At 39.0% G+C, this 27,628-nt stretch overlaps 1 protein-coding gene across 9 annotated transcripts in view; it reads left to right on the top strand.

Annotated features, from left to right (window-relative positions):
* Positions 1 to 27,628, top strand: part of LOC134351648 (FYVE, RhoGEF and PH domain-containing protein 4-like) — a 274,569-nt gene that overhangs the window by 232,869 nt on the left and 14,072 nt on the right. For all 9 annotated transcript variants that reach the window (XM_063058081.1, XM_063058084.1, XM_063058082.1 and 6 more), the window contains 7 exons: positions 3,544 to 3,602; positions 5,429 to 5,578; positions 10,381 to 10,473; positions 11,132 to 11,211; positions 16,367 to 16,397; positions 24,976 to 25,071; positions 25,986 to 26,111. In XM_063058081.1, coding sequence (XP_062914151.1) covers positions 3,544 to 3,602; positions 5,429 to 5,578; positions 10,381 to 10,473; positions 11,132 to 11,211; positions 16,367 to 16,397; positions 24,976 to 25,071; positions 25,986 to 26,111 — 635 coding nt within the window. The remainder of the gene's footprint in view (positions 1 to 3,543; positions 3,603 to 5,428; positions 5,579 to 10,380; positions 10,474 to 11,131; positions 11,212 to 16,366; positions 16,398 to 24,975; positions 25,072 to 25,985; positions 26,112 to 27,628) is intronic.

The following is a 27,628-nucleotide window of genomic DNA, read 5'->3' as shown; positions in this document are numbered from 1 at the left end:
CCACACCATCATTTTCAGGAATAGATAATTACCCCTCAACCATTAGGCTTTTGAACCACAGGGTACAACTTCAGTCACCCCAACACTGAACTGTTCCCACAACCTATGGACTCACTTTCAAGGACTCTTTGTTTCGTGTCCTCAATATTTATTGCTACTTATTATTATTATTATTATTATTTTGTTTTTTCTTTGCATTTTGCATTTGCACAGTGGTTGTTTGCCTGTCTGGTTGTGTAGGAGTTTTTCATTGGTTCTATCGTATCCCTTTGTATTTACCGTGAAGAAAGTGAATCTCAGGGCAGTATATGATAGCATAGATGGTATGTACCTTGATAATAAATTTACTTTGAACTTTAATCAATATTGTACAAAAATAGGCTATTCCGCCCATTTTATCTTTGAAACAGCCTACTGATTAATCATATTCCCTTGGCTTCTTGGATCCCTGCCAATTTTATCCATTCAAGTTACTTTTTCAGTATCATACAACATGGAACCTTACAGCACCGTACAGGCCCTTCAGCTCATGATGTTGTGCTGACCTATGGAAAGTTTAACATTCAATCTGCTTTACTGATGCCTTGCAAGTCACAGCTACTTGGCACGATTTAAAAAAAATGTTCTCACCTCTTGTTCCTTTGCCAGTTTCCTACATTGTGATCCTTATGCTATTAAAAATATTTTCTGCTTATTTGTTTCTTCATGATTTTCAACACCTCACCAAATCTTCCGATCATTTCTGATCTTAACAAAGCAGCAATGCTTTGAGTCTCTCCATGCAGCTGAAGATAACCCATCCATGGTACTGCTTGAATCGGCCTCTTCAGCACACCCTGAAACCAGAGCATTCCTCCCCAGAGCTGATCTCTAGACCTTGACAATATGACCTCTGACACTGAGGCAATATTCTTTTAATGCATTGCATAGTGCTTTTCTCCCTGTGTGTCATTTTAGAAAGCCAAGGAACCCATATAGAGTCTCTTCTCAATTTGTCTTGCCAAGATCTCTTTATTCCTTCAAATCCTTTAATGCTCTACACCTTATTTCATTTTGCCTATTCTCACAACTTGTATCAAAGGAACTTCCGATTATAGTTCATTGTCGATATTTCTACCCCATTTAAGCAGACTATTTGTGCCCTGAAATCTTTCAAAAGGTGTTTAAAACGTAGCACATAGTAGACCTGTTAACAAAATTGTAGGAAAGAGTAGTATTGTTGCTTTTTCATTCACACATTACAATATTGTTTTGTACATCAAAACCTATTAATATGCCGTATAAAGGACATTTTCCTTGTCACCAGCCTATGTGGGACATCATTCTATACTACCATCATGTCTGGAAAAAGCAACCATTAATCATTCCACTTCTTTATGTATTCATTGGGCAATTTTTAGCCACACTCCCACTGCCCCTGAGTTCCATGGACTTCAATTCTGTTAATAAGCTTATTTGGTCATAAAGTACAGCACAGAAGTCACACCTTTGGCCCACCGTTCATTCAGCAATTGGGCCCATCTACTCTAATGTGTCTGCATTAGGTTGGTATGCCATGACTATTTAAGTGTCTGTCTAAGTATTTCTTAAATGTAATGATTGTATCTGATTCTACCATTTCATCTGACAGTGAGATCTGGATACCAACCACTCTCTGTATAAAATAACTTGCATCTCAAATCTTAAATCCCCCTTTAAAACTCCATCACTTTAAGCTTATCCCCTTTTGTTTGTCATTATCAAGGATCTTTAGAGAGAAAAAAGAATTGATTAACCATTCTTGAGCGATGTGCACTGCCAGCAAGGGTAGTAAATTATTACCTTCTTGTTTAGTATAGTTCTTCAATCTGTTTGTATCACTTTACTGTTTAAAGCTTCCACCTACTCTGCCTATCATTTGCCATTGGTCAGTTTGTATTTATGACATTCTATCCTATCATCCATGTCACATAAATGTGGTAAATTATTGTAGTCCCTTGGGCCACCACAAGCTTACCTCATCAAAACCCATGTAGAACAGTACAAGACATAAGCAGTTTCTTTGACTCGTGATGTGCTGAGCTGGTCGAGCTAATGATACAGAGTTATACCAATCCATCTTCCTGGCAATGGTCTGTATCCCTCCATTCTCTGCACATTTATGTGCCTATTTGAGAGTCACTTAAATGCCTTTTTCGTATCAGCCCCCATCAGACTAAAAATAAACTTGTCCTGTACACCTTTGAACACCCCACTTTCATCTTAAGTGCATGCCCTTTAGTATTAGGTATTTTGTCTCCAAGAAGAGGAACCCAGCATCTCTAGGCTGCATACCCCTCCCATAATTTTATAAACTTCTACTAAGTTTCCCATCAGCCTGTAATTGGGTTGGGAAACCAACCCAAGTTTGTCCAACTTCTCCTTGTAGCATGTTGCACCTTCCCTGTAATCCAGGCAGCTTCCTGGTAAACCTCTCCTGCACCCTCTCCAAAGCTTTCACATCATTCCTGTAGTGGGGTGACCAGAATTAAGTGCGTTACTCCAGATTCTAACCAGAATATTTTAAACTGCATCATAATTTCCTGATTCTTGAACTCATTACTTTAACTAATAAGGGCATGCATGCCATATGCCACTTTTATCATCCTATGAACTTGTGCAGCCACTTAAACCCCAAGGTGCCTACGCACATCACTGTGTACTTTTCCTTTACATTTGATCTCCCAAAGTGCCAACCTTACATTTGGCCAGATTAAACTCTTATCTGTATGTCTCCACCCATACCTGCAAATGACCTGTATCTTGTAATATCCTTTGCCCATCTTCTACACTCTCCACAACGTCACTCATCTTTGTGTCATTTGCAGATTTACGAACCCAGCCATCTACATTTTCAAAAACCAGAGGTCCCAGTATGAATCCTTGCAGGACTCCACTAGTCATGGTCCTCAATCAGAGTAAGATCCATCAGTCACCACTCTGAATTCTGAATCCAAACAGCCAAGTCACCATGAATTCCAAGCATCTTAATCTTCTGGATGAGTCTACCAAGAGGGACTTGTCAAGTGTCTTAATGAAAGCATTGTAGACATCACTCAATATTCATCAATCATTTCTGTCACCATCTCGCAAAACTACTACTACTAAAAATTTTAGTTTGGAAACATAGCAAACTTGAGGATGACTCTATCCAAAATTGCATGATAGCATTTTTAAGACCTTTAGACCATAAGACATAGGAGCAGAATTAGGCCATCTGGCCCATCAAGTCTGCTCCGCCATTTTATCATAGCTGATCCAATTTTCCTCTCAGCCCCAATCTCCTGTTATTGTTCCTTAACAATTTTACACTAAGGTTCCTTTGCCTATGGTAAAATACTTCCAGACTGATTTTCTTCAGTCAAATTATTTCCTTTATCCTTTGCTCTTTGTTTTCTATTAGTTGTAGGTTTTGAGAATTTAATTTTAAGCATTATAATTAATGACTGCTTTGGTGACATGCGTTCAGATTTATTATGTTTTGAATAATTTTAAAAAATCCTTTAATCTATTTAATATTTGCAGAGTCCCTTGAAATTATCTCCACTGCTGCCACCCACTCAAATGCCGCGATCCGTATGATGGTGAGTGCAAAGAATGAAATCTGCATTAAGCAGTTATAGATGTGTCTAAAAATGGGTCCCAGATCAGGGTTACCTGTTTTCAAGTGAAAGGGCAAATAATTATCATTGATAGATATGGTAAATGCTCGAGTTTTTGATGTTCAGGGGAAGAGCCGCTGCAGTAAAATCCAATCAAGTTGGAAATAGTTGACATTAATTTATGTAATAAATATTCATTTTGAAGCTTATGAGCAGTGAGGTTGTCTCACCAGTTTTCTTCATCATGAATATCTCAGCAGTTGCTTCGGTTCAACAAGCAGCTGTCAAACTGGATTTACTGCAGCACAGTTACTTCAATGCACAAGATGTTGAAGAAATGTAAATGATTTTGCCGTGGCACATACCCATTAATGCAAGTCTAATGATTGAACTGTGAGGGTGAACAATAGCAAAAAGCCATATGACCTGTATTTAATAATTCATAATGTTGAGGATTAATTTGTGCTAGAGACATCACACGCTGACCCAATTCCTGTGATCCATTATTCATCTAAAATTGTTACTTTTACTGGTTATTATTATTGCTTTGTGAACTTGGCTGCCAGATTACCAACACAAATTATGAAAGCAATCACAAAATTGAATCGTATGTAGAGAGATTTGGATGTTTTTTGATGTATTTATACTGTACGATCTTGTCCTTTATACTAATACATTTTTAAAATATTATGCCTCTGAATTTCTTCGATAAAATCAAAAAAGGGGAAGAATAGCATCTTTTCGTTGATGCCAATAAACTGCATATTTAAAAATAATGTTAAAGAGCCTGGCCTTTTGCTGCAATATTTTCACACCATAGGTGCAAAACCAAAATTATGAGAAGATCTGAGAATAATCTATACAAAAGAGTAAACTTAAAAGAAGGCTTATGAGTTTTTTTAAATTATAAAATGTTATCAGGAAAGGCCTATTAATGAGGGAAGTTAGGATCTAAGGTGTCATTGATTGAAAATAATCATTCAGGGAAGCAGGAGGGAATAAATAACAATTACATGGAGGGATAAAAGCATTGAATATTTTGTCACGGAGAATGGTCGAGGTTTACATCTTTTAATATGAAATCTGACATATGCTTAAAATTGAGAAAGATGCATGACACTAGACATAATAGGAACTGTAAAGTTAATTTGGAAATACTCCTCCAGGGCACTAGCGCATGCGCGCGTACGTATATATATATATACACACACACACACACACACACACACACAGTATTGAGTTGGTACCTTCTATGTTTCTATTGAATGTTGCTCTTTACTGAACTCTAGATTCCATTGTATCCTCGTTTGTACTCTTTGAAAACTTCTTGCAGATGTGCAGTCCATTCAGTCTAGAGACAGTTAGTATTTGTGAGCATTTTCAACATGACAGATTACTCCTAAGCTCTATTTATTAATATTTATAAAATGGTCCACTGCACATATTCAGCTGGGATGTATAAAACTCCCAAGAGTTTTATATAGAGATAATATCTATGATAATCTTTAAAACACTATTTCTATGAATCATAAAAGAATTGCATTTAATCTAATTAAAATCTAAGTGGATTTGTTTGAAATTACATTGAGGCTTGGTCATTACAGGAGTAATTCCAGGAGTGAATTTGAAGAACTAGGTAACTTTAATACAATGCACTTCACAATGACTGCTGCGTTGTGTCAGAACTGCAAGATGCAATATTCTGGTGAACCAGGAAAGAAAATCACTTGAAATAGAAAGGAATGTATTTTCTTACAAATAGTGCACTATTATAAATTTGGATTATAATTTTTTTTGTTCGCATTCAGGAAAACTTGAAGAAGTTGATAGACGTTTATGAAATGTTAGGAGGTGAAGAGGAGGATATTGTTAATCCATCAAATGAACTAATAAAAGAGGGACAAATCCTTAAACTGGCTGCTCGCAACACTTCCTCACAGGAAAGATATCTTTTCTTGGTAAGTACTAATGATGTGAAGGCACAAAGTGGAAACCTGGCAGGTGCCAGTGAGGATTTTATTCATGACTTTATAATTAGGCCTCCTTCCTTCCCAGACTAAAACTAATTTTTTTTTTCAATTTGACTGATGTGAAGAAAGTAAGTTGGCACCAGGGAAGTTTATGTCACATATACATCCATTTCATTTCCTGAGATAGATGTGCATGTATATGCGAATAAATCATGTGGTTGTTCCAAAAAGTAGTAATGGTCACCAGTTACTGCAAGACCTGGGGAATGTTCTCACAAGTATTTGTTAGAAAAGTTGACAGAAACAAGATTGCAATATCCTAATGTCCTGCCCATTATCCTCAATTTGTATATGCCAATTCACTATAGAAGCACTATTTTAAAACATATTTTCAATGTCCATAAGACAGGAGCATAATTAGGTCATTCAACCCATTGAGTCTGCTCCGCCATTCCATCATGGCTGATCCCGGATCCCACACCTGTCTGCACGCCATATCTGTTGACACCTTGACCGATCAGGAAACTATCAACTTCCACTTTAATTACACCCATGGACTTGGCCTCCTCCTTGCCGTCTGTGGTAGAGCATTCCACAGATTCACTGCTCTCTGGCTAAAAAAATGCCTCCTTACCTCTGATCTAAAAGGTCACCCTTCAATTTTGAGGCTGTGCCCTCTAGTACTGAATACTCCCACCAGAGAAAACATCCTCTCCACATCCAACCTTTCAACATTTGGTAGGCTTCAATGAGTTCCCCACTCATTCTTCTAAATTCCAGGGAGTACAGGCCCAAAGCTGCCAAACACTCCTCATGTTAACCCCTTCGTTCCCAGAATCATCCTCGTGAACCTCCTCTGGACTCTCTCCAATGACAACACATTCTGTCTGAGATATAGGGCCCAAAACTGTTGACAATACTCTATGTGCAACCTGGCTAGTGTCTTATAAAGGCTCAGGATTATCTCCTAGGTTTTGTATTCTATTGCCCTTGAAATAAAAGCCAACAATGCATTTGCCTTCATTACCACAGACTCAAACTGTAAATTAACCCTCTGGGAGTCTTCTAAGTTCTTCTGCACCTCTGATGTTTGAATTTCTGGCCCGTTTAGATAATAGATAATCTGCACTATTGTTTCTTTTACCAAAATATAATATCATAGATTTCCCAACACTGTATTCCATCTGCTACTTTTTTGCCCATTCTTCCAATTTGTCTAAGTCTTGCTGCAATCGCAATGCTTCCTCAGCACTACCTATTCCTCCACCTATCTTTGTATCATCCACAAAGTTTGCCACAAAACCAGCAATTCCATTATCTAAATCACTGACAAACAATGTGAAAAGTAGAGGTCCCAATACTGACCCCTGAGGAACACCACTAGTCACTGACAGCCAACCAGAAAGGGTTCCCTTTATTCCCACTCACTGCCTCCTGCCTGTCAACTACTCCTCTACCCAGGCCAGTATCTTTCCTGTAAAGCCATAGGATTTTATCTTGTTAAGCAGCCTCATGTGTGGCACCTTAACAAATGCCTTCTGAAAGTTCAAGTAAATGACATCCACTGCTTCTCTTTTGTCCACCCTACTGTTATTTCCTCGAAGAACTCTAACAGATTTGTCAGACAAGATTTCCCTTCACAGAAACCATGCTGACTTTGACTTACCTTATCATTAGTTTCCAAGTAACCTGAAGCCTCATCCTTAGTAATAGACTCCAACGTTTTCCCAGCCTCTGAGGTTAGGCTAACTGGCCTATAGTTTCCTCCCTTCTTAAAGAGTGGAGTGATACTTGCAATTTTCCAGTCCTCCAGGACCACGTGATTCTTGGAAGATAATGCCCAATGCATCTGTTATCTCAGGACTCTGGGATGTAGTCCATCTCGTCCAGGTGACGTATCCACCTTAAGACCTTTTGAGTTTGCCTGGCACTATTTCCTTTGTGGTAGCAATGGCATTCATTCCTGCTCTCTGACACCCGTGAACCTCTGGCCATTGCTAGTGTTTTCAGTCCAATGTCTGCAATGTTAATTGTGAAATACTTTATCCACCGTTTGGGGTTGCTTGCTTCTTGCAGTGGGTTAGATTACATTGGTTTGTATTTACTCTCAGTATTAGTGAATCAATGCCTTTTGAAGGGCTGATATAAGCTGTCCCCTGATATTGAATGGGTTCTGTTTTTGCAGATGTCCGTCAGTGAATTTTGTCCATAAATCAGAAAAAGTAAAACAGTTTTATGATAAACGGCATCAAAAGCACAAAGGACTAATGAGAAAGAACACTTACTAAAAGCCGAGAGGAAACTAGCTTTCCTGTTTGTAGGGGTGAATGTATGTTAGACATCCAAACTTAATAATATTATTGGAGGTTGCTCATATGTAAATATGTCAGGGTCTCTTAATCTCTGGATAACCTCCAATGAATTTCCTCAAATGTCCCTCCAGATCCAGTACAGCATTCTCTATGGGGACTGGTGAAGAGGATTGGCAGCAAATTTTCAACTAGTCATATTGAAAAAACTTTAGCCTCACTGAGCTGCAGAGTCCAAGCCACATTTTAACAATTGACAATTATTTTTAAATTTGTAAAGAGAGTGTAATAATGATTTAAAAATACTGAGGGGATAAGGAAGAAGGAAATAAAGGATGGACGAAAGTTCTCACCCTCATTCACTTTGATTGTGAGATGACAGAATTTTGCGCAATAATTGACAATTACTACACATAAAGTCTTGCTTTCTCATATATGTACTATCAATTTTTCATACAAAGCTTGAGGCAAGAATTTCATTCACAAATTCCATTTATTTCTATGGCAAGGATTGCTGGAAGGCATGTTGCTGGAGGATAGAATTCTCTGCCTCTGCAGTTTGAGGATTTCCACATTTAACCCAAGTTTTGGTCAGATTTTCTTGATTTGAACAGAGTGCTGTCAGCTTTGTGATAATTCATATCACAAACTTTTGGGCTTCATTATGCTAGTTTTGAAGAACAAAAATTCATCTTCAATCAGTGTACCACATGCAAAATGTGTAATTTCATTTTGCTTTGTGGTTTATCTCAAAATAGTACTAAGATTTCATGCAATAGCAATTCCATTGTTGAGATCCTAGCTGTAACAATTGCTGATATAAAAGTAATACAAACTTTAACTAGTTACTAATTTCACAAGAATACAAGAATAAATATCTTGAAATTTAAAAAGTAACTAACTATAACAATTAATTTTGGAAAATCCTTTTCCCAATGGGACTTGTTTAGTCATTAAAGGATACTTATTAATGTTCTCTCTTATAAGGTTGTGCATTTATAGAATTCTTTATGTTCACTCTGCCTACCAGCATTTCCAGTAGGCAAGAAAAAAAATGGACTTTGCACTCTCATTAAGGGGTGTACTCTGACAGAAACACATTACAGGCATTCAGGCACAAATTAAATGGTTTCTACCATTTTAGATGAATAGTTAAAGAATGCAGGTACAGCCTCCTAAACATTGGATAGCCATCCCAATGGAAAACTATGTCCTTGGGGAGAGCTCTGTCTCCTTGAAACCTCCATAATCTTTGCTTCCAGTTTCTATTCAGTATGCATTTCACTGCTGCAGATCTAATGACATACTGGCTGAGAAACTCAATCAAGTAGCAGCGTTTTCCTGAAACACACAGTGGATTATTTTTTATTATTAATCCAACTAGTTAATACTTGCAAACTAGTCATTTACTTCCTGAAAATGGATTACACCCATGAATGCATAGAAATTTCTGGGTACATGACATGACTTGAATTAACAAAAAATGCACGATTGGCATTGCTTACGTCAAATTGTAGTGGCCAGAGCCTCTCACATTATAGAAAGTCCTAATCCAGAAGGTTGAGAGCATTAAAGAGCTGGACCACTGACAAGGAGACCAAGGTATATTTCCACTTCAAGGTGGGAACATTTGTTAAAAATTTTATTGTAGTTGATCACTCCTGTACTTCTCCACCAATAAAGTAAACATCTCTCCAGATTGCCTGTAAGATTGACTTTCCCTTCCCATTATTTAATTATAATAAGACTGATCTTTTTTTTACTCTAGGTATTGCTGATTTATCACCAAAGTTGAACTCTCCCTTTGGTCATTTCTTTTCCCAGTCCAGACTGAGGCACCACCCCCAATCCAGACTGAAACCAATATTTTCTGATTACATTCCTACAACCCTGCCCCAGTTTGGTGTCCAAAGCACTTTCATGAAAATGTTCACAGGTTAGAAAGAAAGGCCTCTGTGCAAATTTCTTCCTGTACGATACCTGGCCTTTGAGTGAATGCCTTGTTAATAAACATTTCAAAGTGTGTTTCCTTTTCTCAACTTCTTGGTTGGTCTCCAACATGTTAATTCCCTTCTCTTACACACCCTTGTATCTATTTCTCATCTTGCCCCTTATGGACGTAGACATAGACATTGCTGTAAAATGCTCCAAATAAACCTCACATAGTTGTTGACCTTCACCGAGAACATAGAGAACTTGGATTGATAGCTGTGTCCATGCTCTAAATAGGAAAATAATATTGTAATCTGTTAGATATGAAATTATCCAATGGGAAAGGTAACTTTATAACTCAGTGTTAACTTGGTTGCTGTTTTACAAAGAGAGTTCTGCCCATTGAGTGTGTTTTTTAATTAATTTTTTTAAAGACGATGGCAAGACATTTCAGCCAGGATTTTTAAACTTACCCAAGGACAGACATACATTCTGCTACATTTATATTGTATAATAATTAACCAATTATTGAATTGCTTTTTTTAACAGTTAAACAACATGTTGCTGTACTGTGTTCCAAAGTTCAGTTTGGTGTTTACAAGATATTCTGTTCGAACAAAAATTGGAATTGAAGGCATGAAGGTTTGTATATTTCTTAGCCAAAGTTATACTTTATTCATAAAATTAGCAAATATATGTTACTGTGCATTCAGAGGCAGTATTCATTATACAGCTATTTGCTTATAAAATTTGTATAATATCATCATATATTCTTTCATTTTCATGTACGTTCCTTGAGCAGTAGGTCTAAGAAAGGTCTTACATAGGTTCCAGCTGCTCGTCTGGGTCCTTACCCCATGGAACCTTTGGAGCAGCTACACCTAAACTTCATTTGGTTCTGCACCTTAGAAAGAACAGTCTGCTGCTATTGGTCATGGACAATTCATTCCATTGGAAAGCTAGCTGACCAGTGCATGTCTTTCACTGAGTTGATAATCTTCCAGCAGTGGTTAATGTTTGCCATGGTGTGCTCCCCTCAGAACAGCCCACAAAGCTGTGATAGACAGCTGTTCTGAATGCAAATCAGCCGAGCCTAACTCCAAGTTTAATCAAGAAGCTTCATATTTCCCACCCATTAATTTGAGCTGTGCTGCTAAAGTATTAGCAGAACAGATATATCACATTGTAGATTCCTTCCCTCACCCAGAGATAAATTCTTCTTTAACACTGAATTGCAGATGACTTACCTCTTCTCATGCATGTCACCCAAAACATACTATTTTTGTGCTTAATACTCCAGGTCATTGAGACCCATAACAAAGACTATCCAAACACCTTCCAAGTCTCTGGGAAGGAACGAACATTAGAGTTGCAGGCCAGGTAAGATAATGAAGCTTGCTTTTGTGGTTATTCACTGATGTAAAATGATCCTCCTTCAGCTATGGTGCATTTTAACTGCAAGAAAGAATGAACAGATGTTGATATAAAGCACTTCTTATACACTTATTATTCCAGAGTACTTCACATTGTGGAAAAGATGCATAGGGATGTGAGAAGAAACATTTCTTCACAACTCCTGCAGGCCAAAAGTTCTTGGTCATACTCAAGAATGACCAAGAACTTCCAGCCTGCAGGAGTGGTAGGGGCAGAGTTGGTCAGAGCTTTTAAGAAGGAATTGGATATATATTTGAGGGAAAGATTAGAGGGATGATTGTGATTGGATTCAGTGAATGGAGTGCCTTTTATCTGCCCTTACGCTAGTACAAGTTGTGCATGCTATCCCAGTCAAAGGTGAATGATCAGACAATCTTGTTTTATGATGTTGTTTGTGATCAAATGTATGGCAGGTCATTTTGGAGAACTGTGAAATTTCTCTGTTCACCAGCACATGTAACTAGGACCTCTGTTTAAACATCCTGAAGATAGCCTCTTATCATCACGGGGCATTGCAGGGGGATCTGAATAAGGCTGGGCACATGTTCTGGTGTACTGCATGAATTGTTAAACCAGAGACAAGACAGAGTGCACTCCACTCATCAACACTAATATTGAAAATATTTCATTCAATACACACCTTACTTATTTTTTGAAAGTTAGCATAAACCTATTGTACAGAACTTTACTGAATTTTCCAGTCAATTAGTAGTCTAACCAAGAGCCTTCAATGTTGGTTGATGTGGGCAGTGAGAACAATTTGCATTTGATACAGCAGATTGACTTTGAGGCATGTTATTGCTTTTGTGGGAGGAAGTAGGACAGGGTTGGCCACCCTTTTACATTCCATGCGTCAATTTTTTCATGCACGAGTTCAGATGTGATTTTTTTTTCACACATGAGTTCTATATTAACATATTTTTACAGGAATTGAATGGGGATACAAGAGTTGTATGGCGCATCTGAACTCGTGAGTGGAAAAAATTGACGCATGGAATGTAAGAGGTTGGCCACCCCTTAAGTGACAGAAGCTGTAAATTTAAATGTGTTTAATTGAGCTGGAAATGTGTTTTGCTTCAGAGTATCAGATGGGAACATTCTGCATTTCACTCACAAATAATAAACAATATTTCACGTCGGTTTTTAATCATCTTAAACAGGCTGTTGTCATCTGAGTAAACAAAAATGCAATTTAGTTATACTGTGGTTGAAACATCATCATACTGCATTTATTGTTGTGTTTATTTAATTGTCGCTTTGAGAGTACTATAATTTTATTTTCCCAGGCAGAAAAGTGAGGGTGATTTCCAGGAGGATTGAATACATTCCACACAGATGAGGAAGTACATGCCTGGCTAATTCAGCAGTCCTTTGTTTTTGCTGAATTAAGTTACCAAAGTCGAATGAGATAATTATACCCCATTTCTTACTGCACAGCATCCTTCCTCCATTATTCAGATAATCTGAGGGTTATCGGATAACCTAGAACTGTAGGTTTGATGGGTTAGAGCAAGTGGAAATTCTATGTGTACGCAATGTCGTGTGACTCAACCTGGCATCCAGCATTGGCTCTATGAAATGGGGTGCTATTAAACAGCAACAGTACATCAGTTATTATCTTTCCCATTTTCCACAACAAACAAAAATGTTTAACGAATCTAGATGATTAGATAATTTAATATAGAACAATCTAAAAGAAACATTACTCAGTGTAAATTAGGGAACAGAACTTAGTGTAATCATACCTAGGCATCTGACATGTCATTTCCTTAGTGCAATTTTGCTGATTTTCGAGCATTGCCACTTTCAGATGATGCTGACAAAATGCCTTGTGGCTACCATGTCTGCCATACACGGTAGCTAGACGTGAACTCAACGTGACGATCTTGTTTGGAGACAGTAACAACCACGGGTGCTGGGGTGGGGAAAAATCTGAAGCACCTCACTGGGTCAGGCAGTCTCCCTATGGAGGCATAGGGAGAGTTGACATTTTCCATTGAGTCCCTGCATCAGGGTAGATATAATTCGCACCATTCAAAATTAAATCAATATTGTTTTTATGATTTTTGTAAAGAATAATGTAGTTACAATGGGATGAAATGCACAATGTCCTCACCCTTTATTAGGTAAATAGGTTTATGTTCAGAAAACTATTTGGAATCAATGCAGCTGTAATGGATTAACTATTGCCTTAAGTAACTTATTAAAATTGTACTGTACTGACAGGTACCGAACATGGACTGCACACCTTGGGACAGAACTTCAAATGATTCTCATATGTTTAATGACTCATCCTGATAGGATGGCAATTGGTTGTGCATGAGTTTCAAAAACAATGATCTGCTAGCTCCACCTGCAGGTGTAAAACATATTTATCCTTATTTGGAAAACTTCTCTAAGTAACCTGTAGGACAGCTATGATAATAATTGAGACCATGGGCTCTGACTCGCATTTAACCTCTCTAGCACTTGTCCACATAGATCTATTTCATCATAAATCAAAATAGAAAATGCTGGAAACTCTCAGCAGGCCAGGCAGTGTCTTTAGATAGAGAAATAGAGTTGATGTTAAGATCAGATTCAGACCTAATATCACCAGCATATATCATGAAATTTGTTAACTTTACAGCAGCAGTACAATGAAATACATGACGAGTAAATATAGAGGAGAAAATGGAGTTACATTAAGTATATGTATGTCTATTAAGTAGTTAAATTAAAATAGTGCTCCTTCCCAATGGTAACGGTGTGAAGAGGGCGTGTCCTGGGTGGTGGGATCCTTAATGATGGTCGCTGCCTTCCTAAGGCACAACTCCTTGAAAATGTCTTGGATACTACAGAGGTTAGTACCCATGATAGAGCTAACTAATTTTACAAGTTTCTGCAGCTTATTTCGATCTTGTGCCTTAACCCCGCCCCCCACCCCATACCAGACAGTGATGCAGGCAGTCAGAATGCTCTCCATAGTACAACTGTAGAAGTTTTCGAGTGTTTTAGTTGACAAACCAAATCTCTCAAACTGCTAGTGAAATATAGCTGCTGTCTTGCCTTCTTTATGTTGCATCAATATGTTGCGTCCAGGTTAGGTCCTCAGACGTATTGACACCCAGGAACTTGAAATTTCTCACTCTCTCCACTTCTGATCCCTCTGTAAGGATTGGTTTGTGTTCCCTCATCTTACTCTTTCTGAAGTCCACAATCAGCTCATAGGTCTTGCTGATGTTGAGTGCAAGGTTGTTACTGCGACGCCACTCAACTAACTGGTACATCTGACTCCTGTACGCCCTTTTGTCACCATCTGAAGTTCTGCCAGCAGTGGCTGCATCATCAGCAGATTTGTAGATGCTGTTTGAGCTATGCCTAGCCACACTGTCATGGGTATAGAGAGAGTAGAGCAATGTGCTAAGCACACATCCCTGTGGAGCACCGGTGTTAATTGTCAGCAAGGTGGAGATGTTATTTCCAATCCGCACAAATTGTGGTCTTCCCATTTTCCATTTTCAGAAAAAACAAGTACTTCCATTTTCAGTTTTTATTTCAGATGTTTGACATCTACAGTTTTTGATTGCATTTTAATTCTATTCTGACTAAACTGTGATTAACATAAAACATAGAACTTAGAAATCTACAGCACATTACAGGACCCTTGGCCCACAATGTTGTGCGATCATGTTACTTACTCTAGAAACTGCCTAGAATTTCCCTAGCACATAGCCCTCGATTTTTCTAAGCTCCGTCTACCTGTCTAAGAAGCTCTTAAAAGACCCAATTGTATCTGCTTCCACCACCGCAGCCAGCAATGCATTCCACACACCCACCACTCTCTGTGTGAAAAGCTTACCCCGGGCATCCCCTCGGTATCTATTTCCAAGCACCTTAAAACTATGCCCCCTTGTGTTAGTCATTTCAGCCCTGGGAAAAAGCCTCTGGCTATCTACAGGATCAATGCCTCTTATCATCTTATACACCTAGATCAGGTCACCTCTCATGCTCCGTCGCTCCAAGAATAAAAGGCCAAGTTCATTCAACCTATTCTTCAAAGGTATGCCCTCCAATCCAGCTAACATCCTTATAAATCTCCTCTGCACTCTCTCTATAGTATCCACACCCTTCCTGTAGTGAGGTTACTAAAACTGAACACAGTACTCCAAGTAAGATCTGACCAAGGTCTTGTATAGCTGGAACATTACCTCAGGGCTCTTGAAATCAATCCCACAGTTGATGAAGGCCAACACACCATACGCCTTCTTAACAACACTGTCAACCTGTGCAGCAGCTTTGAGTGTCCTATGGACACAGACCCCAAGATCTCTCAGATCCTTCACACAGCCAAGAATCTTACCATTAATATTATACTATGTCTTCAAATTGGACCTACAAAAATGAACCACTTCATACTTACCTGGGTTGAACTCCATCTGCCGCTTCTCAGCCCAGTTCTGCATCCTATGGATGTCCCACTCTAACCTCTGACAGCCCTCCACACTATCCACAACACCCCTAACCTTTGTGTCATCATTGTGTGATTGGTTATGTATCCTTATCAGTTCTGTTCAATTTTTCAAGACAGTATTTCCTTTTTACTTAAAAATTTCCCATTGTGTTAACACAGAAGCATTTTAATGTATTTACTACTGGGGGCAAATAAATGTTATTTTATGAAATTTATTTGTAAACATTAACCAAACTCCTTAAAGGGAGCCATGACCTTTCAGTGGAGAATGCTATATTCTGTATCAAATGTAAAATGAAAGTTTATGATGCATGTCAATATTTTGTAGTACAGTATTTAAATTAAAGTGAGGATTAACACGTTTGCAATCCTATTGCAAGGATGGAATGAGTGCAGTGACAACAAAAATTCAATGTAATTGATAACATATTTTCAACAGGTTTAAATATAAATTGTCTTTAATCCCTATGACAGGGAATGGCACTGAGATAGATATTTGAAGCAAAGCTCGAGGAATGCTGCATTTTTGCTACTTCAGGGCAGATTTTCACCGCCTACGTGAGAGGGAATATGTTCACAGTTCTGTTATGTGTAGTGCATTCAGGAAATGTTTGGAAGTATTCTGATCAAGTTTTTGTCTGATTTCAGTTCTGACCAAGACAAGGAAGAATGGATAAAGGTAAAGTCAAACTACATCGCTATTGACATCTTGTATCTTGGCATTTCAATACTAATCTGAAGCTAGTTTTTCAAATTTTACACGGTAGAATATAATCAGCCAATTGCACTTTGGACCTATAGTTGCTAAGTAGCCTGTCCTGTCACAAGCTCCTCCTGTTGTTCTGGCTGTTATTCACTAGTTAATATAAATGAAGAGATAACTTCTTGTGACTAATTAACAACTCAACTGTATGAAGACAAGAACTGCAGGAAGGGAATGAGATGATGACTCTTCGTCTTTATTCCATACAGCAATTTTACATTCCTAATATTTATTTGGCCGGCTGGTGGCGTAGTGGCATTGGCGCTGGACTTCGGGGCGAGAGGTCCCAAGTTCAAATCCAGCTGGCTCCCGGTAAGAGCTGGTGATCTCTTAAAAAAAAAACCCACCCAGCAGAAGGCAATGGCAAACCACTGCTGTAACTTGCCTCGTACGTCAGAGCGGCGTGGAAGGAAATCGTCCGCCAACTGGAAATAATTCCGGATATGACATACCCTTCCAATATTTATTTCACTAGTAAGATGCACCGATTGTCAAACATAATTTTTGTGTCTAAGTTAAAAAGACCAGCAGGACTAAATATGAACTGAATGTGTTTCCCTGAATACGTTAATAATTTGGCAATTGTTTGTTTTGAACTCCTGATGCTCTGGCCTCTGGCTCTCTCATAAATCCAGAATTTGAGCCAGGAGTCCAAACTACGAGCAGGTTGTGCAGTCAGAGCTGGGACTGAAGTTTGGCTGGTACTGGGATCTCCACCAGGGGTCAGACAGCTGCTGGAATCTGGAACACAGAGTTAGGAACTTGAGAAGGATTGTGAATAATATCCAAATTTCTGGAATATATGTCAATTTGGTTCTACTGTACTACCATAGTCCCAAGGCTGCTATATTATTGGAGATTTTTTTATATACAGTGTAGTTTACAAGAATGAACATTACAAAATAAAATAATTTGTACCATTTATTAACTATAAGTTAATCTATCAAACTACATTTCAACATGGAATGGAATATTTTCCCACGATAATAACTTCATTAAAAGACGTTTGAGTTGATATGGAGTTAGTGTTTCTGGTCATTACTCTAGTTACCCTTTGACTCCCATGTGAGTCTGGAAGTTCATAGTGGAACATTTCATGATTTATCTTTGCTCTGAGTCCACATTCATCAAATGGCAGGACATGCTGCATCAAGCTCACCATTTGTAGCCTTTATATTGAATAAAAAGAGGGGCATCTTTCTTTAATTTAGGGCTGAGATTAAGATTTGCTCATCTTGACCATTGAGGTGGCAGGGTGCACGGCTGTAAAACTAAACACAAGAGATTCTGCAGATGCTGGAAATCCAGAGCAACTCACACAAAATGCTGGAGGGACTCAGCAGGTCAGGCAGCATCTATGGAGAGGAATAAAGAGTTGATATTTTGAGCCAAGACCCTTCTTCAGGACTGGGAAGGAAGGGGAAAGACTTCAGAGTAATAAGTTGGAGGGACAGAGTAAAAAGGAAGGAGGACTAGCTAGAAGGTGATAGGTGAAGCCAGGTGGGTGGGAAAGGTAAAGGGCTGGAGAAGAAGGAATCTGATAGGAGAGGAGAGTGGGCCTTGGGAGAAAGGAAGGAAGAGGGGGATCCAGGGGGAGGTGATGGGCAGATGAGAAAATGTAAGTGGCCAGAGTGGGAATAGAAGAAGAGGGAAGGGGAAGGTAAAAAAAAAATTACTGGAAGGAAATTAATGTTCATGCCATCAGGTTGGAGGCTACCTAGATGGAATATGAGGTATTGTCCCTCCACCCTGAGAGTGGCCTCATTGTGGCAGAAGAGAAGAGAAGACATGTCGGTACAGGAATGGGGATAAGAATTAAAATAGTTGTCCACTGGGAAATTGCGCATTTGGCAGATGGAGCAGGGATGCATGACAAAGCAGCCCCCCCCCCCCCCCCAGTTTATGTCAGGTCTCACCTATAATGGAGGTGAGGGAGGAAATGAATGGGCAAGTGTAGCATTTCTGTCACTTGCAGGGATACGTTCCAGGAGGGAGATTAGTGGGGAGAGGTGAATGTACAAAGGAATCATTGAGGGAATGAACCCTGTGGAAACACTTTCTCTTGTGTTGCAGAGGAGATTTAGACTGCAGTGTTTTCTAGGGTAAAAGGTGCAATTCCAAATTTAATCTGAACATTTAGACTGTATTATCCTTTTTTTTTAAACTGGCAGTAACCTATTAAGCTTTATCTTTTTGCGGGTCAATGTACACCTTCATACATGGATAATAGGCTTGAAATCACAGAATCACTCCAGGAAATTGAGCAATTTTCACAGCTGGTATGACGTAGGTGTACTGCACCTGCAGTATACATGTTCCAATAACAACTAGTTTTATTGGGCTATGAAATTTGGGGTACAAAAGTGTGTGAATAGTAACTGATGTACAATTTTCAATTTATTTATGTTATCAGATAATTATGAATTCTCTTCATTAACCTAAAAATCTGCTCAGATGTCCTGTTCAGTACTTTAAAAGTTGTTATACAATTTACACAATGACATTTTAGTTACCTGTCATAATATTGGAATAGACCTTACTTGACAAACTTCAGCAAGATGTCTCATTTATATCATTTGCAAAACTGCTCATTTTCTGGGGGTTTTTTTGCCTCCAGTTGCCATACAACTGTGAATGTGTTGTTCAAGCTTTTGTTCCGTTACCTCATTAGCCCACAAATTTATTTAGAACCATAGAAAACCATAGAAACTACAGCACAGAAACAGGCCTTTTGGCCCTTCTTGGCTGTGCCGAACCATTTTCTGCCCAGTCCCACTGACCTGCACACGGACCATATCCCTCCATACACCTCCCATCCATGTATCTGTCCAATTTATTCCTAAATGTTAAAAAAAGAACCCGCATTTACCACCTCGTCTGGCAGCTCATTCCATACTCCCACCACTCTCTGTGTGAAGAAGCCCCCCCTAATGTTCCCTTTAAACTTTTCCCCCCTCACCCTTAACCCATGTCGTCTGGTTTTTCTCTCCCCTTGCCTCAGTGGAAAAAGCCTGCTTGCATTCACTCTATCTATACCCATCATAATTTTATATACCTCTATCAAATCTCCCCTCATTCTTCTACACTCCAGGGAATGAAGTCCTAACCTATTCAACCTTTCTCTGTAACTGAGTTTCTCAGGTCCCGGCAACATCCTTGTAAACCTTCTCTGCACTCTTTCAACCTTATTTATATCCTTCCTGTAACTTGGTGACCAAAACTGAACACAATACTCCAGATTCGGCCTCACCAATGCCTTATACAACCTCATCATAACATTCCAGCTCTTGTACTCAGTACTTTGATTAATAAAGGCCAATGTACCAAAAACTCTCTTTACGACCCTATCTACCTGTGACGACACTTTTAGGGAATTTTGTATCTGTATTCCCAGATCCCTCTGTTCCACTGCACTCCTCAGTGCCTTACCATTAACCCTGTATGTTCTACATTGGTTTGTCCTTCCAACGTGCAATACCTCACACTTGTCTGTATTAAACTCCATCTGCCATTTTTCAGCCCATTTTTCCAGCTGGTCCAAGTCCCTCTGCAGGCTCTGAAAACCTTCCTCACTGTCTACTACACCTCCAATCTTTGTATCATCAGCAAACTTGCTGATCCAATTTACCACATTATCATCCAGATCATTGATATAGATGACAAATAACAATGGACCCAGCACTGATCCCTGTGGCACACCACTAGTCACAGGCCTCCACTCAGAGAAGCAATTTTCTACCACCACTCTTTGGCTTCTTCCATCGAGCCAATGTCTAATCCAATTTACCACCTCTCCATGTATACCTAGCGACTGAATTTTCCTAACTAACCTCCCATGCAGGACCTTGTCAAAGGCCTTACTGAAGTCCATGTAGACAATATCCACTGCCTTCCCTTCATCCACTTTCCTGGTAACCTCCTCGAAAAACTCCAACAGATTGGTCAAACATGACCTACCATGCACAAAGCCATGTTGACTCTCCCTAATAAGCCCCTGTCTATCCAAATGCTTGTAGATTCTGTCTCTTAGTACTCCCTCCAATAACTTACCTACTACTGACGTTAAACTCACCAGCCTATAATTTCCTGGATTACTTTTCGATTCTTTTTTAAACAACGGAACAACATGAGCCACTCTCCAATCCTCCGGCACTTCACCCGTAGACAGCGACATTTTAAATATTTCTGCCAGGGCCCCCGCAGTTTCAACACTAGTCTCCTTCAAGGTCCGAGGGAACACTCTATCAGGTCCCGAGGATTTATCCACTTTAATTTTCCTCAAGACAGCAAGCACCTCCTCCTTTTCAATCTGTACAGTTTCCATGGTCTCACTACTTGATTCCCTGAATTCCATAGATTTCATGCCAGCTTCCTTAGTAAATACAGATGCAAAAAACCTATTTAAGATCTCCCCCATTTCCTTTGGTTCCGCACAAAGCCAACCATTCTGATCTTCAAGAGGACCAATTTTATCCCTTACAATCCTTTTGCTCTTAATATACTTGTAAAAGCTCTTTGGATTATCCTTCACTTTGACTGCCAAGGCAACCTCATGTCTTCTTTTAGCCCTCCTGATTTCTTTCTTAAGTATTTTCTTGCACTTCTTATACTCCTCAAGCACCTGATTTACCCCCTGTTTCCTATACATTTCATACAACTCCCTCTTCTTCTTTATCATAGATGCACTATCCCTTGAGAACCAAGGTTCCTTATTCCTATTCAATTTGCCTTTAATCCTGACAGGAACATACAAACTCTGCACTCTCAAAATTTCCCCTTTGAAGCCTTCCCACCTACCAATCACATCTTTGCCAGAGAACAACCTGTCCCAATCCGTGCTTTTTAGATCCTTTCTCATTTCTTCAAATTTGGCCTTCTTCCAGTTCAGAACCTCAACCCTAGGACCAGATCTATCCTTGTCCATGATCAAATTGAAACTAATGGTGTTATGATCACTGGAACCAAAGTGCTCCCCTACACAGACTTCTGTCACTTGCCCTAATTCATTACCTAACAGGAGATCCAATATTGCATCCCCTCTAGTTGGTCCCTCTATATATTGATTTAGAAAACTTTCCTGAACACATTTTACAAACTCTAAACCATCTAGACCCCTAACAGTATGGGAGTCCCAATCAATGTATGGAAAATTAAAATCCCCTACCACCACAACTTTATGTTTCCTGCAGTTGCCTGCTATCTCTAAAGGTCTTTGGGCGGTTTATTTCCATACAAGGCAACTTCTGATCCCTTGTTGTAGCTTCTATGAATTCACAGCAACCTCTGTGATTTTTTTAAAAAAGATATCTTCTGGAATGAAATAAAACTTCAGCAAGAATTCAGATAATTTCAAAACTTGTAATTCACAAATTAACAAAATATTGAAGTATCCCTGTTTTATTTTATGGAATCTCTTTAAGGTATCCATGAGTCTTTGTTCAGATATCTATATTTGCTACATTTTAGAATCAGCGATACATTTTCACAGAATCATGTTGCAACATAGTGAATGATGTGATGGGGGTTGATCAGGTATATTGAATACTTAACTGCTTACAGATTCAAATGTTTACGTTTAAATTTGATCACCAAAGTGTATCAGAAGAGATGCTGGAATGTTTTCAGTTGTTGATTTTCTTTCTAATAGTTCAAGTACTCATTGGAAAAATTATATTACAAAACAAAAAGATGAAATAGACTTCACTCTGCATATAGAAGATAATCATAACTTCATTCTGTCCCTAAGCACTAAAGTACCAGAACAAAGCCCAGCACTAAAGTACCAGAACAAAGCCCAGTACTCCTTATGAAGATCACAGCTACGTCAATATTTAATAAATAAGAGCCTGTTACTTCATACTCACCATCACAAGAATAGAAGCTTATAGAGCCAGTCACAATTTTTACAAATGTTGATAGTTGTCATTGCAAAATGTGAGTTAAAAACCTTTTATAGACAGATATTTCAAATACCTGTACTGAGCTCTATTATATCTGTGCTTGGAGAGGTGAATACTAATGTTTCTTGCCATGTAGAATGGTGTGTTTGAGGCAGGAGGTGAATAATCCATGATGCAGGAATGCAGTCAGGTTAGGTGGAGTGGGTGCAGGCTGGTAGAAATCTGCTGATACTATGAAGCACGGAGAGGGCCACTGGGTATATTCACCCATACTGTTTTTAAATGTATATGTATTGTCTAAATAATGTTCGATGCAAGGAAATTCAGTTTGATAAGTGGGCAGTTTTACAATTTGAATCTCAAAACGCAGATTACAATCATCTTGCAAAGCAGCAATATTTTCTGCATCAACTTTGAGTGACCTGACATATCCGGCTGTGTAGTGTTACGTACCCCGTAACTGGGTTGCCAAACCAGCAGAAATGGATCACTCAGTTGGAGTCTGGAGTACTAGAACTAAGAAAGTTTTATTAAAGAAACAAGCAACACATTAATCGAAAGGATAATAAATGCAACAGTTCAGTGATGATAAACGCACATGTGCACAGAATTAAGATAACAGCATCAATCAAGCTCTATCGTTGTCTAGGGGTAAATGACCAATTTCAAAATGACTCAAAGTTCAGTCCAGTTAGTAGTTCAGTTCGCAGTAATCGTTGCCATGGCGATGGACAAGGTGGGGGAAGAGAGACAGAGAGAACAGGAACAACTGATCATTCAGAACGGCTTCACTCACAGACCAGCGGGATGGCTCACAAGCAACTTTTGGGCGGGTCCTTGGTGATGTCACCTGAGGTCACCGACTGTGACCCCTCCTCCAGATGCGGTCGATCCTCTGCAGTGAACCCGGCACCCAGGCAAGGGCGGACACACACCGGGTTCCTGCTGATCGTACCTTTCCACCCTTGTCGTTGTCTGATGCTTCTCACCCACTCGTGAGAGGCGCACCGCTTCCAGGGTCTCGTTACCTCGGGTGGCGTGTGTGTCTGTCTTAGCGAACCTGTCCCTTTTTATCCCCCTGCTGGGGTATCGCCTGTCCATCACTTCAAACAGTTCAGGGTTCAAAGGGGGGAGCCGCTCCAGACAGCTCCCTCTCCCACATTCTTTCATTACACATCTCCAGACGCTGCTCTATTGTTCCTTATCTCTCCTTCCCCTGAGGGCAGGTGGCAGACCAACTGCTGATGCCACTGATGCTAGCCCAGGCCAGCAAACATCTTAATTTTATGTGTATTCTCGTAACAGTAGCCACTCACTAATAGACACTGCTTCTCTTTTCTCCCCTCTATGTATAAGTAACATGGATAAATAACACCAGTGATTCATTATTGATACCTGTCAGGTGTGAATATGCAGCTGTTCTTGAGATAAGAGTAGGAACTCAGAAATCTGTGGAAAGTCACTGTACTCTCATATTAGACTGCCCCTTAGCCAGTCTAATTGGGTCCGGGGCACTTCTTGTCTGGTCTATAAATTGTTGGTGTTGTTGGACGTTTATAAAATGTTTGAGACAAGAACTATCTATGTCCTACCTTTTTGTATTTACTGAAGGGCACAGTATAGTGGTCTCAAACTTCTCATGTTGCAATAGCTCCTACACTCACTACCCGAGTCAATTCCATAATGGTCACTTCAAAACATAATGAGACCTGTGCTCCAGATGTTGTTGAGTTCATTGAGCAAGGCCAGGAGGTGCCTTAGTTGGGAACACAGTCTCCCTGATCGTATTTGCAGCATGTTACATTCCCAGTCAGGGCAACAGCACCTTTCGTGTAGCTACCGCATACCCAAGCCTAATGGTCTAATGGTGGTATATCCGAAGTGCTGATGTAGTGCAAGTATCGATGTGCTTAGCCTGATGCATTTGGCACCCCATGTTGTTCTTGCCAATCATTTAAGAGCACTTTTGTTACAGATGACTGTTTTAAATTCTTCTGTAACTATTCTCTACAGACAAAGGCTCATAGCCTAGTGTTACTCCTGGTTACACTGGATTGTCCGCAAAGAGATTTTATTATTGTTTCAGGTCAATCTTGAGTACTTTATATGCTGCAGCTTTGTAGCAAGGATCTTTGTTTGAATGAGCTTAAGCTTCTATTGTAAGAGGCTATTGTTTTCATTTCATGAAGGAAGCCAGTTCTATTTTTGAAATGAGCTTGTTGATGGTGGAGAGGGCCAGGCTCACTATGTACGGTAAGTGTATCTTTTCACTGTGTTAGGAAGGTTATCATTGTCTGTAATAAATGTGAAGCTGAGGCCAGCACTGATAATTGTTATGCAGTTGCTTGTATCTGCTTCTATTGGTGAAGAGAATGAAGTATTTATTGGATATTGTATGGATGACAAAGGAAACCATTTCCTCTCTGGGATCATCCAGTTTGTTTTGTACTCTGCTGTTTTCAGTCGTATGATATGATCACAGCCTCTGTGCTGCACTTAGCCTCAAAGTCAAAATCTGCATGTTTGGCTTACTACTCTTTCTGTAGTTTGTACCATATTGTGCTATTTTCCTACATTTTCTTTCTTTGTTACAGGCTCTAAACTGTACAATACAAGAGTTTAATCAGAAGAATGAAACTTTCAGATCTGCAATAGCTAAAGAAGGGGAGGAACAGGCTCCTGAAGTTTCAGTAAGTTCCATGATGTTCAGCAAATAGCCTGGCATCAGTGTCATTTTAATTTTTACAGTAAATGAGATAAAATACTCAGTGAAAAACACATTTAATGAATCATTGTTTACTTGTAGGGCATATTCTGACTTTCAGAATGTAATGATGTCTTAATGGTTAAGAGGTATTGGGGCTTTCTTTATAATAGGACTGATTCTTAGTTTTCAAGTTATGTTCTTTTTAATGAGCCTGTCCAGCAGTGTCTTTTATGTTTCATATGATGAGATGTAATTTCAAATGAGAAAATTTTATGAAGTAGACTGCACAGGGATCTCATACTAGAGTAATTTCTCCACAACTAATGAGTAAAATAAAATCATTTAAGATGAGACAACTGCAATTGAACTGAGATGTTATGAAATAAACTTCATAACTCAAGAAAGAACTGTTTTCTTTTAAGAGGGTACAGCATTTTTACTGCCTCTGCAACAGAATTATTTCCACCCTCTATCCTTGTATTTCAGTTTTTCCATCCATTCTGCATTCCTGAAAGTTATACCTCTAATGCAAAAAAATGAATAGCATTCTAAAAATTGTTTTTTTACAATTCCTTCATGTACATTATGTTTCCTGATTGACTTAGAACACTAGAAGTCAAAAAGTCAGCTTTGACTGATGTTCACTCTTATTTCTTTTCTCAATTCCCTCAACCGAACCAACAACAAACAGTTTGTCAGATTAAAACACCATGATAGAGTCTTTATAACTTCAATAGATCTCAAGGAGCTTCAGTTGCTTGTAGGAGATCAATGTGTTGATTAAGTAGATCTGTGTTATCAGGTGAATTTGTTTTCGAGAATATTTAGTTTATTCACAGCACAGCACGCCCTTTCATTTTACCAATGTGTTTCTTTTTATTTCTTCACCTCTTAAAGACAGCAGAACTGGGAATGAGGGCACCAAGATGGATACGTGACAATGAAGTTACTTTGTGCATGAAATGTAAGGAACCCTTCAATGCACTAACCAGGCGAAGACACCACTGTCGTGCATGTGGATGTGTAAGTGGTAAACTCTTTGAAGTTTAGATGTCCATAAGATATAGGAACAGAATTAGGCCATTTGGCCCATCGAATCTGCTCTGCCCTTTCATCATGGCTGATTGAATTTTCCTCTCAGCCCCAATCTCCTGCCTTCTCCCTGTATCCTTTCATACCCTGACCAATCAAGAGTCTATTAACTGCTGCCTTAAATAGAATCAGAATCAGGTTTATTATCACCGGCATGTGTCGTGAAATTTGTTAACTTAGCAGCAGCAGTTCAACGCAATACTTAATGTAGAAGAAAAAAAAAGTTAAAAAATAAATAAATAAGTAAATCAATTACAGTGTATGTATATTGAATAGATTAAAAATTGTGCAAAAACAGAAATAATATATTAAAAAAGTGAGGTAGTGTTCACAGGTTCAATGTCCATTTAGGAATCGGATGGCAAAGAGGAAGAAGCTGTTCCTGAATCGCTGAGTGTGTGCCTTCAGACTTCTGTACCTCCTACCTGATGGTAACAATGAGAAAAGGCCATGCCCTGGGTGCTGGGGGTCCTTTATAATGGACGCCGCCTTTCTGAGACACCGCTCCTTGAAGATGTCCTGGGTACTTTGTAGGCTAATACCCAAGATGGAGCTGACTAGATTTACAACCCTCTGCAGTTTCTTTCAGTCCTGTGCAGTAGCCCCCCCATACCAGACAGTGATGCAGCCTGTCAGAATGCTCCCCACAGTACATCTATAGACGTTTTTGAGTGTTCTTGTTGACATACCAAATCTCTTCAAACTCCTTATGACATAATGTACTCTTAAAGACATAAAGGCTTAGCCGCCAATTTTAATTCTGTTTTGTAACCATTGGACCTGTTGATACTAATGGTGTGTAGGAAGGTGTACTATATATAAGGAAATTTTAAAAACTCTTCCATATTCAACTGTTTAATATTCTAAGTGTTCTAATCTTGATATGGTGTTGGATAATTTTATTCCTTTTTCTTATTGCAACATTGTGTTCCACCCTGTGTGATCTCCTATCCCCTTCTCCATGTGAGCTAGCTAGGAATAGGTAGAGAAAGAAGAACCAGAAATAGTCTTCTTAGAAGATGTGAGTTTATATGCAGGCTCCAATGGGTGGGCTGATAATGTCAATAAAAACTGAGGCAAAATGATAATTAGTTTTGGGCCAATTAATTAACAAGATCCATAGAGCATACAAAGGTGACTTTCAAAATTATGTTGAAAATTATACAATTGAAAGTCATCTTCACCATGATGGATGACAAATGGAATATTATGTGAATAATTCCTGTAGCAGCTTTCAGGGTGTCAACTGCATCCAAATATCTTTGAAGCAATTTACTGTAATGTAGTTTATGTTACTATGTAAATTTGTCTATGAAGAGCAAATGACCTGATAGTTTACTTTGTGACTGTGTTAAGGGGTCATATTAAGCAGGATATTGGGAATAAATTCCCTGCAATTTAAAACTGTGCTATAGAATTTTTTAACTTCAGAGATTAAATGGGCCTCA

Source organism: Mobula hypostoma, chromosome 9 (genome assembly GCF_963921235.1).
Source record: "Mobula hypostoma chromosome 9, sMobHyp1.1, whole genome shotgun sequence".
NCBI classification, from domain to species: Eukaryota; Metazoa; Chordata; class Chondrichthyes; order Myliobatiformes; family Myliobatidae; genus Mobula; species Mobula hypostoma.
The sequence above is the reverse complement of the archived record's forward strand: the minus strand, read 5'-3'. Positions and strand labels throughout refer to the sequence as shown.